General features: G+C 38.7%; 1 protein-coding gene across 9 annotated transcripts in view; it reads right to left on the bottom strand.

Annotated features, from left to right (window-relative positions):
• Window positions 1-19,148, bottom strand: part of ESRRG (estrogen related receptor gamma) — a 468,749-nt gene that overhangs the window by 50,813 nt on the left and 398,788 nt on the right. For all 9 annotated transcript variants that reach the window (XM_034764592.1, XM_034764593.1, XM_034764591.1 and 6 more), the window contains 2 exons: window positions 15,555-15,665; window positions 10,653-10,814 (listed from right to left, as the gene is read on the bottom strand). In XM_034764592.1, the coding sequence (XP_034620483.1) occupies window positions 10,653-10,814; window positions 15,555-15,665 (273 nt within the window). The remainder of the gene's footprint in view (window positions 1-10,652; window positions 10,815-15,554; window positions 15,666-19,148) is intronic.

Raw genomic sequence — 19,148 nt, forward strand, 5'->3', positions numbered from 1 at the left:
CTCAAAAAGAAGCTTACAGCTAGCACTGGAAACATAAGTTCACAAAGCTCTTGTATGATCCAGCTGATGCAGAAGGAGATTACAGCCAACTGATTTTTAAAAACTGCTGACTCTGTTGATCAGATTGGTCCAAGTCTTGCCATTAGCACCCATATGCTCTTTTTTCCTCTCTCCCCCTATATCCATGCCCAGGTCACCATGTGCCCTGCCAGAAACGTGCTGACTGGCTAAGGGGGCCTTGCAATTCAGGTAATTAATCCTATTCTAATGTAGGTTAAGCAGGTGTGAAGCCTACCTCATCCAGAGAGAAAGTAGATGCTGTTTAGAGGCACCCTTGGAATTACAGTATTTAATTGGGCTCAGATAACTTCAGGAAACTAGACCAGTCTGTGCTGCTGACCTAGTCATACAGGTGTAAACCTGTCTGCTCTAAATCCAGTCTGACCAACTGGCTCTTTCCCCCCACCCTGGATTTACAGTGTCAACAACACATGGCTGTAAAGCTAGCCTCCTCTTCCCCACCCATATCAAAGTAAATATACTTTTGTTGGAGGCAAAACTAGATGATTAACTGTAACCTGCTTGGTTTTAGAATTAACTAGACTGAGAGACTGCAATATGTTGAGGGATGTATTGATTTGATTTTACCACTTCAAATCCAGTATGTGAGTTGATCATTTTGATAACCAAGTTTGAACATACAGCACTTGTGATCTTATGGAAAAAATGATCAGGGACTGCATTAGGCTTTTAAAATCATCTAAAAATCTTTCTGTGTTTGGAAGCCTTTACATTCTTTCTGATTCTGGTTGAAATAGCTCTATATAAGCAGGGAGGGGAAGATAGCAACAAAAGTGATATTTATTGTCCACAAATAAAAAGTCCAATAATGCAACCCTCCCGACTCGTGTAAATAATATTCACTCATCCGAGATAGGATTGTGGGATCAGGCCCACGTGTCTTAGCCTGTTTTAGAGCAAGCAAACCTCCATTTGCTCATCTTAGAAAGAATTGGCCTTCCTTGTCTATTGACTGTATGCTGTAAGTTGTTTGGGAAATGAAGCACCCTAAAAGATTATTTCAGGAATTTAAATTGGTATTTTATAGCACTCTCCTAATTAGCAGTCATTAAAAATGGTTGGAAATTGCACTAAATTATGGGGGAAACAGCATGATTTTAAGGAAATAATATGCCGGTAAATGCCTAGCATGCCCTGGCATCTCATGTGTGGCAATCCAGATGCTCTCCCATTTGTAAATTCCACTGCTTCTTGAGTCTCAGGTCAATTCTGAGGTCAGTTAGTGCTGCAGATATCAGATTAATTTTCTTACAGGGAAGAAAAAATGTACAGTGTAGTAAAATAAGAAAGGAAATAGGATACAATGATACATTTAGACTCTCTTCTGGTAATAAGGTTAATTCTGTATTGGCTAGGAAAAATGAAAACTGTATGACAGTCACCTGCAGTGAGAGTGGATCTAATCTACTGAACCCTTAGTCACACAAATAATCAGTACTAATGTGAATATTATGGTCCCATAAGCGGGACTACCTGCTTAAGGCTCAACTCTGCAAGGTGCCGCAGTTCTCAGCTCTCATTGGCCTAGGGACTACTGATGTGAGTCGATCCCTAGATGAAGTATAGGATACAGCTCACCTGACTTCAGTTAAGCTACTCCAAATTACACCACCTATCTGGGTCATAGAAGTGTGTGTATGTTTTAAATTAATTGTATAAATGTGTATATATATTTTTTCCTCTAGAATTTCTCATTTTAATTATTCAATTTTTTTTAACAAGTATAAACTATTCCTATGTTCTTCTTTACCATTTAAAATCTGTTCCAGGGGTGGCCAAACTTACTGATCCTCCGAGCTGCACGTGACAATCTTCAGAAGTTCGAGAGCCAGGGTATGTCTGCTGAGGTTTGGGGCTTTAGCCCCGCAGGAGGCACCTGCCAGGGCTCAGGGCTTCAGCCCTGTTCCTGCTGAAACTCCATGCCCTGCCAGGCGCACCCCTCGAGGCTGAAACCCCTACCACACCACCCCGCTGCAAGGCAGAGATCCTGAGCTCCCCCACAGTCTGGTAGACGGAGAGTGGGGGGGGCATTGGGGACTCCGTGAGCTGCACTTTAACTGTAAAAGACGCACATGTGTCTCGCAAGCCACAGTTTGGCCACCCCGTAGCTAGTCTATTGGTGATCTTAAAGCCCTAAAATGCTCAGTAGAAATCCAAAACCCAATGTGTTAATGTAGTGGGATTAAAGTTTGTTCAATTTCCCCTCTCATCTCTACTCCACGACTTCAAACCCTTTTAAATATGAAAAATGCAATTGTGTATTCTCAATCCAATGAACAAGTCAGTAATTCAGCTTTTGTCTAACAAGGAAGCAGGCTGTATAAGTCAGTCCAGATGTCATCTAAGGTAACATACTTGTCCAGATTTTGTTATGAAAATTATGAATAGAAAAATATTTCCAATTTTTTTTTACTCTGGCATTTAAGATCCAAATAATGTCTGTTTCTATTTAAAGAAATACAATTATTTGGTGTTAATTTATCATTTCATTAACCATTTATTATTTTTTAAAGTGCCACAGAAGTGAACAGCATTATATAGGCAGCAATAGAGGTAGAAACATATTTTGCAAAAATTTACTAATTTCGTACTTCATTATAAAATTATTTGGAAACCTTTATATCTTTTGTTGAATATAATTATTATCAATAGATATAAAACAGGATTCCATATTTGTAGCATGAAGAAAATGTGATGAATACTGGATGGAAATCTTGCATTTTGCTATGTAAAACTTGTTCTCCAAGTTTGCAATATAAGAAAATAATTTTCCACTTCCTTTTTAAATGCATATGTTTTCAGATTAGCCTGTGATATTCTATAGAAACTGTCTCTTTTTATGCTTCAAGTCTCCAGCTGCCACACAATTTATCTCTCTTTCCTCTCCTCTTTGTTTTTCAGCCATATTCCCTGAATGTCAAAGCCAATTTAGTGCATTTCACTTTGCTGAATAAATCAGAGGCGAAATCCTTGCTAAAAGTGAAAATTTGATTTGCTAAAAGGAGCTTAGGGCAACTATTAATCAATATATCCAGAGTGTCAAAGCTAAGGCCATGATAGACATGCATTCATTTGGAGATTGGTTGAGGCAGATAAAGGGGGACACTGGGGGGAAAAAGTGCAACAACCAGACTGTGAATGTGTTGGTGGGTAGGGTTTGCTTTAAAAAAATGGGAAAGGATTCTGAGAAAAACTGATTTTACTGATGGATTTAAGCTTTTTTAAAGGCTTTGTTTTAACGAAGAGTAAATAATAAATAAGTGGTGAGCTGAAAGTTCTTCTCTGATCTGATCAACTGAACAATGTTTTTTACAACGTTCTTTCAGTGGACAGACAACAGATGTTAAAACCGAAAGCAGCAGGAGTTACTTGTATGAGTTTTACTGGATGTCTTCATATCAAGCTCTTTCGAGTCGTATAGAATATTTATTTTATATTCAACCATAAGACTTGGAATGGATAAAAATGGCTGGGCATGCAAGATTTTCTTTTCTTTTAATTTAATGCTAGTCATAGATGTCAGAATTGATAATATAAGAAACTGAAGTTCTGTGTTTATCCACAGGACAGGCACAGAACACCAGTAGGACAAACTTCCTCACATCCCCCCTCCCAGTTTGCCTCAACCTTACCTGGAACCAATCTTCCCTGAACAGCAGACATGCTAATATTGTGTGTATCTGTTTTTGCACTTTGGCCTGCTCCTGTTCCCGTCAAAGTCAATGAAAGTTTTGTGGTTGATTTCAGGAGGAGTGGAAGCAGGTCCCTAGAGATTTTTGTGCCAGATCCACGGATCTCAGATGAATATTCCAAATACTTTTAAAATAAACATCTCATACAAGAGAGAAAAAAGACCTTTCCATGACTGTCATTTCCACCACTACCAGTTCCCTATTTTTATTTGAAAATACTGGGTACATTTGTTAATGTGCGTGCCTCATAATACCTCTTCTCATACAGAACCACTGGCAGTAGTGTAGGCCACCTTAGGAGCACTTCTAAATTCCCACCCCCCAATTTGCTAACACTAGTTCAGTTCCACCAGTGTTAGCAATGTTGATGTACCAAAGTAGTGTAGATAAGCTGCTGGCACTGGAAGCACAGTGTTGGAGCAGGGTTATTCAGCATGGTGCTTAAAACACGGGCAGCAGCTGGCAACCCATCCACACTAAGGCTCCAAGATTCGAATTTGCCAGTTAGTGTCCTCCAAGGCGGTAAGAGAAACACTCTTGAGTGCACATATGAACACATAATATAAGCATATATTCATATAAATGTATCTCCACAGTTATCTATAATAGTCACAGTGGAACCCTCTGATATGGTGAAATTCAGGAAGAGACCATTCAAGGAAATCTGGGGCTCGTGAGAAGCTGTTTGACTTGGATCCCTGACTGTAGGGCCCAATCAGTGACCTTCTCCCATGACTCAGATGCCATTTAAACTGTGGGTTGGGGGAGGAAGTAAAATACCATAGGGAAATAGTTCTTATGTCCAGATCCAGTGTGCATGCTCGTGGAAGGGGTTAAAGGAAGAGTGGATAGTGTTTTTCTGATGAACAGCAGACAGGGGGAACTTGCAAAGTATCCAAGACAGTGCAGGGATAAAGAGCAAGATGTCCTGATTCCCCAGGAGGCTCAAGTTATTATCACTACAGAGCTGTCAGGCAGCATGAAGTAGCTCATACTCCAGACCATGTAGCATGAGGAGTAAACACCACATTAGCATTTCCACCTGTTTCTGAAGGGACAGGGACTCCAGGACCTGGGGACTGCTGTGCAGCTGCAAAATTGGAAGTGTTGCCTAAAATGGCTCTGAATTCAGCTAGGAGCATAATAGGCTGTGGAAGGCCATAAACTCAACAAAACCACATGATTACATTGTGTGAGAATGAGTGGGTATGGAGTGGGTGCTCAGTGGGGCTCTGTATCCACTCCACACGGCAGAGCTAGGCTCTGCATCAACTCCACAAAGGCCTCAGAAAGAGGACTATGGGGACAGACTGGGAGGCTGGCCAATGTATATGTGATTATACACACCCAGTGGTCAAAGTGCTGCAGAGAGGTTGAAGTAAAGGCAGTGGAGAGGCTTAAGGGTATGCTGCCTGGAAGGTGGGAGGTGAAGTGCATACTACATGCAGCCCCATGTAATTTTTCCACACAAAACCCCAGCCTGTCTCCAAAGTCCTTTGGGTCTATGTGGAGTTATTTCTGCATGTGCACTTAACACTGAGTACTGTAAAACTCCATCTATTGTGAAGTAGCACAGAAGTTCAACCTTTTTCATTTACACTTTATATAACACAATGATTTATATAGAATATACACACACACTTTAGTATATGTGAGAGGATGTGCATAAATACATATATACACACACCTTCCATCTACATATACACATAGGATACATTGCTGGAACACTTTAAAGTGATTATTTCCAGCTTCTTCTTTATGTCTTTACCCACATTTTTATCACACAGAGTGGCATTTCTGGAGCAGATGATGAGTAAAGGACAGTTTAAAAATGACAACTCTACAGCGAATCATATTCCTGTTCAATTTTACAATGTTAAACTACACCCCTGAGAGCTGCTTTGGAAAGAAAAGCTTAAATATTGTCTTCTACACAGAGTGTATTGGAACAATAATGTTTCATAAAACATTAACATTAGCACTAAAATATTCAAAACATTCTTGGATCTGCTCCATCAAAAAATCATACCCTCATGTAGTACCCCTTTTAAATACCAGGATAGTGCCTATTTTTACCTATACCTATAATGGAATATTGTTAATTCCTGGCAAAATATGAACACATTTGAAAGCAAGCAAGTTTAACTTATGAAATTGTGTAACTAGTTAATTTTTGATAGATTAGCCCAATGTAGTGATTTCAACCAAATTTTTCATTTTAAGTGCGAAAACTTGATTTCTATGGTCTGGTTGGTGTTTTTTCATGCATGCAAATTTTTTTAGAGAACATTTTGTCCCTTTAGCTTCCTGTTATGCACAGTTTTAAGAGCTTAATGTTTCCTGCCTCCACTTAGAATAAGAGAACATTGCACATTTTTGCTGAATGTCAATGAGACAGTTACATTACAGAAATGGTGCCTGAGTGACTCTGAAACTGTGACTAGACATCAGCAGAATTCCATCCTATACTGGAGAATAGCTTAATTAATTCAATATGCCCAAAATAAAATGCCCCCCCCCAATCCAAAGCAAAGGGGAGGGCCCCAACCACAAGTAAACCATCGAGTGAAACAGCTGTCTATTATGTAAAAAAAAATGTCTAGCACAGCTCCATAAATATATTTAGGCCGTTTATATAGGTCAACTAATGTGGGTTTTGTCTCACCAGGCAGGAGATGAAGCAGCCTCAGTGTCTCCCTAAGCACCTTCAGCATTTTGCTAACGAAGTTACAGTACATAGGAATATTTTAATCTGACAGAAAGAACAACAATAGATCTGACTGCTGGGCTGATAATCTTCTTATCACACCCTGTGAAACCTAGCTCTAATATTTGACTGAGCCTCCATTACTTGGCAACCCATTCTAAAAAGGCCAACAATGGAGAGAGAGAGAATGAAGTGGAGTGTGCAAGTACCTCCATATCTACATAAAAGAGATTAGAGGCGACAGCATTCCATTTTACAGCTCAATCATATTGTGTTAGCATGCGCTTATCCGAGCGCGGACGAAATTGAAAGAGAAATAAAAAAGAGTCAGGCAGATAGGAACCAGAAAAGCGAGGCATGAGCAATTTCAAGGATATAAAAGGATGCTAATGGCGGGGCCCTGTCATTCTTAAAAAGGGCTATTAGGGCACCATCATCTGTTCTTGTGCCCTTACGCTCCTCTAACTAAAGTCAAACATTTCTTAATACCATTGTGCTCTTTTTCTTCTTCAGATAAGACATGGTCATGTTTCATAACAACACACTTCCCATTTATTTGATTTATTAACGTGAGTAGACTAATTCTATTTGCTGATAAAGCCTTTCCAGACATATTTTTCTTTCAATATTTCCTTCTGTAGAACTGTACACTTTTTGTTCAGAAAAAGCAGCTGTTAGAGAATATTCCCAATAATTCAGAAGTCCTAATGATTTTATGATAGCATATGAATTTAATATAATTTAAAGCAAATTTTAGGAGATGACCTCCACAGAGAACGGTGTAGATGGAGGGATCAAATACGTACAGCACATTACTTTCTGTAGATAACTTCAAGAAAGAATCCTCTTTATAATGGCTGAAAAAATGTTATTTTCTTCCACAATAAAGTTGTCTTTCAAAATATAGAGGTTTCCATTGAATTACAATGCATTACAGCTTAGTCTTTTATTGGTTCTAATACAACTGAAATGAAAGGGCCTTTAATCATGTTACACCTGAAGAAATTACTGCAATAAAGGAAGATCTGGTGTAGCCCACATAATGGGCCAAATTCACATGTAATGCCACTGCATTCAATGGACTGCCACCAAAGGTTTATTTGGCTGACTATGGCTATATAACAATTCATCCCTTTGTTGCTCTTTGTTCCTTTTATGACTTGTCCCTTTTCCCAGTTCCACTGTATCACTGCCTAGAATAACATGCGCTGGCATAGGCAACAGCAGGGTAGCACCACTGCAGGCTTCTCTACAGTTGTTTTGTGCCAATGCCAGTCATTAGTTAAGCTCTGGCAGCCCAAGTTCAGCAGCACTCCATCATACAAAACCAAACTAAAAACCTTCTGATCATGCTCATCACATTTGCCCTTTAGCATGTCAAGCTCTTCCTCATTTTGATTTTTGTGATCTAAAGCAGCAAGCACAGATTTTATCACTGACCTCAGCTTATCAGAAGGCTTAGGAAAGGATTGCCTTTGTTTACTATTTAGGTTATTTTTTTTAACCCAAATGGGGTCAAGCAAGTAACCTTAGATAGTGCAGCTTTACCACGGCAGGTGTGTTTTTGACTTTGTCTCGTAAGACAGGGCTGGCCTACTATATAGACGTTTTCCTCCGCTAGCTCAGATTGTGGGTCTTAAATTTATAATGCCATCTTACAGTGTCCAATAGCTTTTCATGCTAACTACAGGCATTGAATTGTTTTTAAAAGATTGTTTTTAAAAGATTGCTCAGTTTCTCCACTTCCCCCACACTCCAAAAGAAAGCTATGTAACATATTCACAAATCAAACTGATAAAAGGTCCTGGGGCAATCATTGTGGTGTGTGTGACTGACTTCTAGCTTCAGTGCTCTATTTCAGTTAGACTGATGTAGGTATCTTCTGAAGATGAAGCTCAAACTCACCTATTTAACTAGTTTTGACTTAATTTGGGGTGCTTTATTAGCAACCAGTGTAAGACAAAGTAGCTAGTATAATACAGAGTGATGTTTAAATTAGTTTACAATTTGCTTGGGCTCATCTAGAACTGCTCTGAACAAAGCCATTCAGAAATGTCAGCTGTGTTCCTAACCACTGTAACAAATTGTTGCCTGAACGCTGCACACCTAATGACTTCAAATTAGCTTCACTGCGATATTGCCTGACAGTTCGTTACGACTGTTAGCAACATAGCTGGCGTATCATGACCAATAAATTGGTTTCAGTGTGGGCTGGGAAAGGGACTTCCATCAATTTGATTAAAGAAATTACTGTAGCATTCAAAGCATAAAGACAAACTAGTTTAAGGAGACAGAAATAAGTTAACTGTACCAGAAAAACATTGCTCATGATTCAAAAGCTTGTTTATAAACCATTTGTGGTACAAACTTCGAACAAATACATTTAATCTGGGCAGAATATGAAATATTTCAGCATGTGTAGGATACTGTCTCCCTACAAAAGTAAAATTATGCTTTAGAAGCATATTGATTATTTATTATTATTATTATTTATGATCTATACTGTGGTAGGACCAGAAGCCCAAGCAGAATTGGGGCCCCATTGTTTTTGACATATAGGAAGACAAAAACCCAACACTTAAGTGTTGAGTCACTACCACAAGAAATGCTTAAAACAAAAGTGTCTCAGGAACAAAGTAACATACTAAAATGTAGATGTTTACTGTCTGCTGTTCCATGCATAAATAAAATCCAGTATTCTGGCTTGCTGTATGTATATATGTAGTCTATACAGTCTATTAATATTATAATAAAGGTGCAATTTCTGATGGTATTAGAAATATACATTATTTTTTAAATTTGATAAACAGAAAGTTGCCTGGATTACGCATTTACATTAAGGTGAATCAGAAAATTCCATGGGGTAAAATGAAATCTAAAAGGACATTGCTACATTGGTTATAGCAATTAAAGTACATCCGTCCTCATTGTGAATGGTTGGTATTCTGAGGCTCCAATGTGACAATTAGCTGACTGAAATGCACAAATATCTCTGCTAGAATACCAAGACAAATATAATAAAATAAATAACAAATAAAAAGCTAACACTTTTTTTCATATGTTTGTGAAAGGTGAGAGACTGACAGCCCTGGAGAGTGTATGTGTTTATTAACCCATAGAATGACCGCACTACAGGCTAAGCAAGGGTGGAAGAGAGGGCTTTGTCCGGCTTGCTAGAGGAAGGTGCATACCTCTTTAAGGAATAGAGAGGCACAGAGTGAGTTTGCAGCAGCCGCAGAGCAGGTCAGCATGGGTATACTGACCCATTGCCCCAGGTGATCGGAAGAAAGGGGAGGTTACATAGGCACATGCCGGACTAGAGAAGCCTGCTTTTACCTGGACCTGGCACAGCCGGACAACAGGTACGAGTGTCAAACACTGCATTGAAAACATGCTTCAGACCTGACCTGGAAGATCCACAAATCTTTGCTCTGAGAGATTATTTCTGCTAACCACTGTCTCTGCTGAGATTGCTAATTAGCTTTAATTGTGGTATGTCATTGTGTGATGTGGACATTGGTCCAGCTTGCACTGACCAAGGAAATATTTAGATACGGTTTGGTTGCCTTGTGCCCTACTGCTGGCATAATCTGGCCCTAAAACCAGTTTAACTCTCCCAAGGACTGTAACCCCAGTATAAGGTGATCTGCCTGCTAATGTAGGTGTTCTTATGCCACTTCCCCAACTCCTGCTGGCATAGCAGGGGAGAGGGATAGTGGCCAGGATTCCCCTATTTCACACTGAACTTTAGTTGCATTTTTTACCACTTTGGGGTGTTTACAGTGCAGCCTTCAGATTGCTCTAATCTGGTGCAGAGGAACTAGCCTTGTATAGAGTTTTAAAGAGCATGCTTTAAGATGTCTTTGAACACACATCTCTCACTAATGCCCTGTGCAGTTCAACTGCACCTGAGATCTGGTCCTCTTTAATAAAAACCACGTTAAAACATACATTCACTTTTACCTCTACTAGTACCATTTAATAGTAAGAATGATACTATATCCAGACCAGGATATATTGTAATCAACATTCCTGTAACGATTCTGCAGTCTTAAACATAAAACTTTATAAATCTGTCATCCCATTTTGTCACCGTAATGAAATAATCTGTGTGCTGATTTTCAGGCGGTCATTGTTTTACAACTATATATATATATATATATATTATGTACCTGGAATATGTTTAGCCCATCCAATGATGACCACCAATTCTCTGTCTGCCAGGTCACAAAGTGTGGTGAGCGCTTTGATGTCACTATCTGGAACAGTGGGGTCAGGCATGGCATAGATCTTCTCTGGTTCAGCAACCAGCAAATGGGAGACAATCTTGTTATCTGTAAAAATGGACCAGAATGCTACAAGATCACCAATAGTGTTACCCTATTTTTCTAATAGGTGAATTAAGTTTCACATTAACTTAAAAACAATGACCAAATTTACCCCGTGTGACTCTATTAACTCCACCAAGGAGTTACAGCAGAGATTAACTGGGCCCGATATAAACATTTTCAGCAAACAGGACTAATTTATTATACATAAATTACAAATAAAATAATATGAGATGCACACATAAAATTATTACATCGTAACATTTGGAATAAAATTGTAATTGTCAAAACTTTTAGGGACTGAAATAAGTTTTAGGTTTTGCACATTGAGACATTTTCTGTTATTTATATTTTTGGAAATAGTGTTTTTAAGAACAGCTGCACATTGCTTGAATAAAAATAACACAGACAATTAACAAATCATTAAATCCTTAAAATCTGAAACTTCTGTTGCCATTCTTTATCTCAGACGTCAGTGTCAAACTGTCCTAAAACATGTAATCGCAAGAGTTTCTGAGCAACTATCATCCAATATATCTTATAGTACCTATAAGCCTGCTCTTTTAAAATGATAATATTAAGATTTGTGGTCCCAGGGGCTTGTATTCTAGGAACAAAATGGCTACTGCCTGTATTTGCTACTGTGTAATGCAGAACCTCAGAATCTCACCCAAAATTAGCTTCTTTTAATTTAAACAGGAGGGGGCTGATACTCCTTTAATTTATAGATAAAATCAGGAGTAACTCCATTAAAATCAACGGAAATATACCAACGTAAAACTGGTGTAAGTGACATCAGAATTAGGCCCTATTTGAGAAAGCTCTTTTGTACACAAAAATGTTATTGTATTATTTTGGAATGCTTTTTAATATCTGTAACATTTTCGTTTATTTAACATTTATTTTGCCTACAGTTGAATCATGTGATCTATATGGATAAATCAGTTATATTAGAATGAACAGTCAAAAAAAGAAACAGCAAGAAAAACTGTATGGGCTAATTACAAGATGCCCGCAATTCTACAGTATACAAGTTGCAAACAAATAAAAGCTGTCAGTATTACACTGTATATTGAGGCTTTAATTTGAGGTGCAAAAAGAAGCCTTTTTTCTTCTTTCGGAGCCTGATCCACCTCCCAGAGAACTCAGTAGAAAGACATCAGTGGGAGATGGATTGGGCCCTTAAGTCTTCTATACTTTTCCCAATATATGCAGCCAGGTGTCCTACCTTTTAATGATAGGGACATCTTGTAGCATACCTGAAATGTATCAGCCAGACATAAAGCATATGTTCTTAGAGCCCAAACAGTAGCCCTTTAGAGGACTTAGACTAATCCTTTCAGTCCCTTGGGATAAACAGTCCTGGGGCTTGACATATATAGGGTTCAATCCTGAGAAGATTGTCCAGCACCCTCAACTCCCTCTGACTGCCCTGAAAGCTGACGGAGTTGATATTTTTTCCTGCTTCCAAATATCAGATCTAGGTCCTACTGTCCTCACAGGAAAAACTACAACTGAAATAAATGGGAGTTGCATAGCGACTGCAGGACAGGTTCCAAGATATCTGCTCATGTCAGATTGCCCTAAATATCCTTCCTTGATTCTGATTTCTGATGCTTTATGCTCTTTTGTGACATTGACTCCTTGATTCTGATCTATTTTCAGTAGTATTTTAGCCTTATTACAAATTTGTGTAAAGTTGTGATACATGTAAGTCCTTCATAAAATAAGTGCAAGACACAGCTGGAAAGCATTCCATCAAGTATGTTTTATTACAAGGGGATGGATTCATGTTTATATGACCTGTAAGAGCTATGCCAACTAAATCATTATTTATTTCTATATTCTACTTATTATCAAATTTATTAACAGGGAATTATAATCTTATTTAAAGATGTCATTTGGTAATTTTAACAGATACACCTCTACCCCGATATAATGCGACCCGATATAACACGAATTCGAATATAACGTGGTAAAGCAGCGCTCGGGGGGGGGAGAGGGGGGGCTGCATGCTCCAGCGGATCAAAGCAAGTTCGATATAACACGGTTTCACCTATAACACGGTAAGATTTTTTGGCTTCCGAGGACAGTGTTATATCAGGGTAGCGGTGTAGTGGCAAATAGTTATTCAACATAATATTATTATTTTTTTAAATGAACAGATGTTTTATTGATTGTTTAACCTATTAGAAAACATAATTCTTTCCAAAAGTCAAAGATTATAGCATATTTTCTCAAGAATTTAACAACAAACCATATGCAGTGAAAAGAAAAGTAACTAAATTCTATTTTTCTTCCTACTTGTTCTCAAAAAATTTATAAATGGACCCAGCATTCATATTAAAATGCATAAAGATGGGGACACAAGTCATGTATTTAAAATTATAGTATATTAATTAAAATTACAGTATATTAGTGAACAAGAGCTCCAGATTGCTAAGGTAAATGTCCACAAATACAGTTGTTCTCACTTCAGACTCACACAAGGAACAGACTGGAAATCTCCTTTTTTTTTTTTTTTTTTTTTTAATAACAGCATCTTCATCAAATGTTTGCTTCTTGCAGATGATTCAAGAATAGTGTACATTTTCATTTCTGCTTCACAAAATCTCCACTTTCATTATTCTGACAACACAACAAGACCTGAAGGCAGGCCACTAGATTCTGTAGATAAGAAAGGAAATGCAAAAAAGGGCAGAAAGAGGTCTGTCTAGAAGAGACCTCCTAATCCCTGTTATTTCACTACAGAGAAAAACGCTACATGTATTGAAGCATGGTTTAGTACAAGGCATAGGGAAATTCTGAATGTTCTCAGAAAGCCCCATCACAGAGGAAATTGAATAGCCATGAGCACCATTTCTAGGTAAATCTTATTTAATGTTTCCCTAATTAGAATCAATAGAACCCAATTTTCATTCCTGTGCCTTTGTTATGCATAAACTATCAGTCAGGGTCCAGAAAATCTCCCAGGCTACTTCCTCAATAAAACCAATTCAACTGTTTCCTGACACTTATCTGTCAGGATCCAAAAATTAAGTTTTATAAGTGTTTGTTACAAAAATGTCTGTAATTGGGTGAACTAAGGAAAATTAAAAGAAGCCTTTAGGTAATAATGATTAATAAGGAGATTAGTTTATCTCACACAAATGGAGTTTACTGAAATTGGTGGTTATCTTCTTAAAGGTATTGTAATACACTACTTCCCAATGCTCTCAGGTTTACACAGTTTCTTGGATACTTCAGCACAATAGTGTTAACCTATGCCTATATTAAAGGACTGGAATATTTTTTGTATGCTAGGAAGCTATCAACATTTCAACTCAATGACAATGTAAAATAAATGAAAAAACTGGCAATCTGTGCATCCAGCAAAACTAAACCTCTAATGAAATTAAGCCTTAGAGTTTATTAAATTTTATTGCATTATCAGAAAGTTTTTATTATAATGTGAAAAATCTGCTTAATGCAGCCCTAGATTGTATTTACAGAATGGTGGAACAGCTTATGCAGGCTGAGAAGAAGATGCCAGATTGGACAATTGAAGGTATAATCAGCATAATGTTTTTTGGAAAGGCAAAAGGAAACTATGCCATATGTTCACTTAAGCCTTAATTTTATGTAAAACTGGTTGTTTTTCCTTTGACATAGCTAAAATGCCCTTTCGCTTACAGTTCAAAGACTGTTTATTTGCTCTACAGATCCCCATATGCTCATGTGTATTGTACGCAGCAGTGTCCCCTACTGGGGAACATGAGCTGAAATAGACACTGTTTTCTACACACTAGATAGTGTCACAGGCACAAAACCTCCATGCTCCTTTTATTTTTCCCTAAATGGTGGGGGGAGGGAAAAAAAAGGAGGATTGTCCCACTTTGATAGCAAAATAGCCTTCTTGACAGTGACAACTGTATGGGAATTCTGATCTAAATATGGAAGAGTTCACAAGTACTTGGTAGGAAATTCATACCTTTGTAGGCTAATTCCGTAGTCTCTTGCACTAGATATATAATGCAATTAAATTTGCTTTATGGAATTAGTAGTTGCTGCTTGAGTTTGTATACGCTGCAGAGCAAAACCTCCTACTATTTATTGTTAATTGCAAAGAGGATGGAACTTGTATTTTAGCAAAGGAATGATCATCTCTCTCTCGCTCTCTTTAGTTTTTTTTCCAAGGACACTTAAAAAAAAAAAAAAACAGAATGCCCATAAGGGCATCAGAGACAGAACTACCAACCTATGCTTGTTATTAGTGCAGCACATTCCTCTTTTCATCTAATGTTAGCTAGTGTGTTAACCTTCTATAGCTATAAATTAATGAGGCTCCTAATGTATTTTCATTGGGAGGTTGAGCAGTCAAACTCATTTAGTTAGTGAAAACTACAAAAATCACTTTCTTGTGAAATCTGAAACTAGAAGCTCCAATGAACTAATGATCACAGTATGAACCGTTTTATGTACCAATGAAAATAAATATAACCTGTAAATGAAAAATGTGCACTGCATAAACCATGCATTAATATGCTTCCACCTGTAAAAAGCTTCATCTGACAGTCTGAGAAAAGACGAAGATAACTAATAAGATTTTTTTTAAAATGCTCATGTTAACTGGATAATATGTAGCGCTTACTGTAGCCTTTTAGAGACAAATGCTTGTCCTAAAGAAGTCAATGGAAGCTTAAAATGGGTCCAGGAGTTATTGACGTTTGGATGCAGAGAAAAAACGGATACTTCCAATGTACTTACATGGCTTTTTGGCTGGCTGAACTAGCTGAGGGTTCAGGTATGGGCTATTCTCTGCATCTATTCTGCGCTTGTACTTCTGGCGACCTCCACGTACTCTGTCTAGGCGGACCCCTAAAATGGGAAAAATAAACACACACTTATTTAATACTTTCGTTGTGATGCATTTCACGTGACAATCTTCTACCTAGCGCTTTGAGAGATTTCCGTAGCATAGTCAAAGCAAATTTCTTTTCTCACAACCATAATTATTAAAAGCAACAGAAAAGATTTAATTAACATAGCCTAGAGAATTGACTGCAGTAACTGTAGAGTAACCTCTTGAAGTATTATAGGGATGCAAACATGGTTTAAAATCCTTCTGAAATGACTCAATAGTAGGGGTTACGTTGGGGTTGCAAAGGACAGAGATCTGCATTCATCTGGATATCAGTAAAGCCAAATCAGCATTTGCATTCTGCTGTCACATTATATATGGCTTAAGTAGTACATTTGTGTTACTTGAGATACCTAGGCACGGGATTTATATGAACTGAACTTCCTGAAACAAGCTGGAGTTGCTCTAGCACAAAAAAAAAAAAAAAGTAGGTGGTATGCATAAAACAACAAATTATTTTTATTTCATTCTGAATCATCCAGACAGATTCCAGGCAGCCAGAAAGAGTGTCAGTATAACCCAACAGCAACACATCCTTGCTGTAGAAAACCTCAGCAAGTAAGTAATGCAACAAGAAAACCAACGCCAAGCACATTTGTGCCTGCCCTGATGACACAGATTTAACTATTGAAGAACTCAACATGTGACAATGTCCTCACTGCACACTTCTCTTTTCATTATCTGATTAATTTTTCCTCTCTCTTCCCCATTATCATCATCTGCTGCTTCTCCGCATCCTTCCTTCTTCATGTTTCTTCTTTCCAGAGCTGGCTTGAACTCAGAAAAATCTACAAATGGATGGGAGCTCCAGTTTGTGAAAGCCCCTTCTCTAGGGCCAGTCCTGTACTTAACATGGGATGTTGGGATCCACTGCTGTCTGGGGGCACCTTTGGCAGGGCTAGAAGAGCAAGGTCAGTGTGCTGTCTGGTGAGAAGGAAAAAAAAAAGAAGCTAACTGCAAGGGAAGATCTATCACTCCTTTTTCAACCAAAAGAGGAGAGAGACTAAATGGATTTTGGTGGGAGAAGGATATTTTGATGAAGGGTCAAAAATCCCACAGCGAGCTCTTCAGCTCTTCTCTTGTTTACATTTCTTCTGGACATTTCTCCCTCTCTTTCCTTTCTGTTATTCACACACTTAGGGCTTGTCTATACTTACGCGCTGGTTCGGCGGCAGGCAATCGAACTTCTGGGTTCGATTTATCGCGTCTTGTCTGGACGCGATAAATCGAACCCAGAAGTGCTCCCTGTCGACTCCGGTAATCCTGCTCGGCACGAGGAGTACGCAGAGTCGACGGGGGAGCCTGCCTGCCACGTCTGGACCGCGGTAAGTTCAAACTAAGGTACGTCGACTTCAGCTACGTTATTCACGTAGCTGAAGTTGCGTACCTTAGTCTGAATTGGGGGGTTAGTGTAGACCAGGCCTAGGTTCTCGACACACTGGTTACTGAGGATTGGAAGAAGTGAACTGAAGGGTCCAATCCTGCAAACTCTTACTTACACAGGTAGACCAGACGCCTTACTTGATGCTCTCATTGACTTCAATACTATTGTCAGTAAAGGTTACTAGCATGAGGAAAGATTTATATTAAACTCAGCCCTAAGTTAGTAAGTACAATACACAACCTACAATTCTATGCAAGAGTTCTCCATGCTCTTTGCTAATCATGAGACTGTGTAGTGATCTCCAAGCCTGGACAGTGTTGCATGAGATCATACGGTTTTAACTGAAACTGTACATTCGCTTACTTAAACACAGGAAACACATTTTTGATTAATTACCGATCTAATCTATATACATTTATGAATCACACTATATAAATCATAAAATAAAGCAATCATGTACCCAGAGAGGTCAAAGCATACTTACAAATGAAATCTCTATGTATTTATGTATCTATGTATTTACAGTGTGTTCATCTATCCTTATCATAAACATATTTGTGTGTATATATATTACACACGAGACCAAATTCTGATCTCAGTTATATAGTATAAGCCCAGAGTAACTTCACCGGGAACAGAATTAGATTAACACAACATGTGTATGCTTATCTGTAATTCAAGTTAAGCATATACATTCATTAGCACAAGTTATTACAGTTTATTAGACAGAGAATTTTTAATTAATGGTTAATAAATGTCCATAAGCACCCAAAGAGCTTGATCTCCACCTAGGAAAACTGACATTCAAGAAACTATACTGCCAGAAAATACATTAAAAAGGACATGGCTTGTTGGTTGAACATTCAGAAAAAGGCAGGGGATTAGAGCAAGCCACATATGAGATTGGTGGAATTATAAAAAGACTGCCCAGCATTTTAAGACAAATAGATAGAAAATGAATTCTGCATAATTCAGGTGTCATCTTTCTTTCTGCTTGGAAGCAGATTTCATAGAGATAAAAGACGGATCGCATCGGACAGAAGTATGTTTAATCAAAAAGTAATGGAACTGAAGATTAAATTAAAATAATAGAAATCTACCAAGAAGAACAATTTTTCCTCCCTTGCATTTGCACAGATACATATTGTCTGGCTATACCGAAAGAAGGAGACATTTGATATGGGTTTAATTAGGCCGCAACTTTATTATTAGATGTCTGGGACTACCCGACGGATAAAAATGTACAGTGCAGGAAACCCCTATTTATTCTGTAATTACCCAGGGGGGACTTTTTACCAGCTCCCCCTCTTTTTCCATCCAGGCCCCTTCAGCAAATTTATTGCTGGGACCTTACCATATCCGGGGGGCTCCCACCAGCTCCCCCTCTTTTTCCATCCAGGTCCCTCCAGTAAATCCATTGCCGGGACCTTACCATCCACCTCCCTCATAGGAGGGTTAAGGTGGGCTATAAGAATAGAGAGTTGGCTCTCTGCCATACCAATCATAGGAGTCCCCAAACACTCCCTGTTCCTTCCTTTAACGAACACCTCTTTTTAAGTCCTTTTCCAAGCCATGTATCTGGTCACTGTATACCTTTCCTATGGAGTACTTGCACTGGACAGCCGGACACTTAGATAATGAGTTGTGACATATGGCCTACTGCCCTTAATGCCATGCATGAACAGAGCCCTTCCTGAGCCCACGGTGGGGAAGGCGAAACCCCCCCCAATTGCACCCAAGTCAATATGGTGGCAAGGGAAAAATTCCTTCCCAGCCCTCCTAACAAAAAAGGGGCGGTTAGTGTAATGTCCACAGCAGGTCTTAACCAAACCTGGTATTTTCCCACATAAAGAGGAAGGATGGTGGTTCCTGCTTCAGATGGCTTTGTGTAAAAGGGACGCTTCAGCCCAGAGCTGTCCCTTTTAAACCCCGCATTCCTAGGGGATGAGTCAGCGACCACTGCTGTCCCCTTTTGCAAAAGTTTTTCATCCCCCTCTCCCCTCGCCATAAAGCATTGTTTCCATTCAGCCAGCCAGCCAAGCCACCCCTTTCCCCC

Source organism: Trachemys scripta, chromosome 3 (assembly GCF_013100865.1).
Source record: "Trachemys scripta elegans isolate TJP31775 chromosome 3, CAS_Tse_1.0, whole genome shotgun sequence".
Lineage (NCBI taxonomy): Eukaryota > Metazoa > Chordata > Testudines > Emydidae > Trachemys > Trachemys scripta.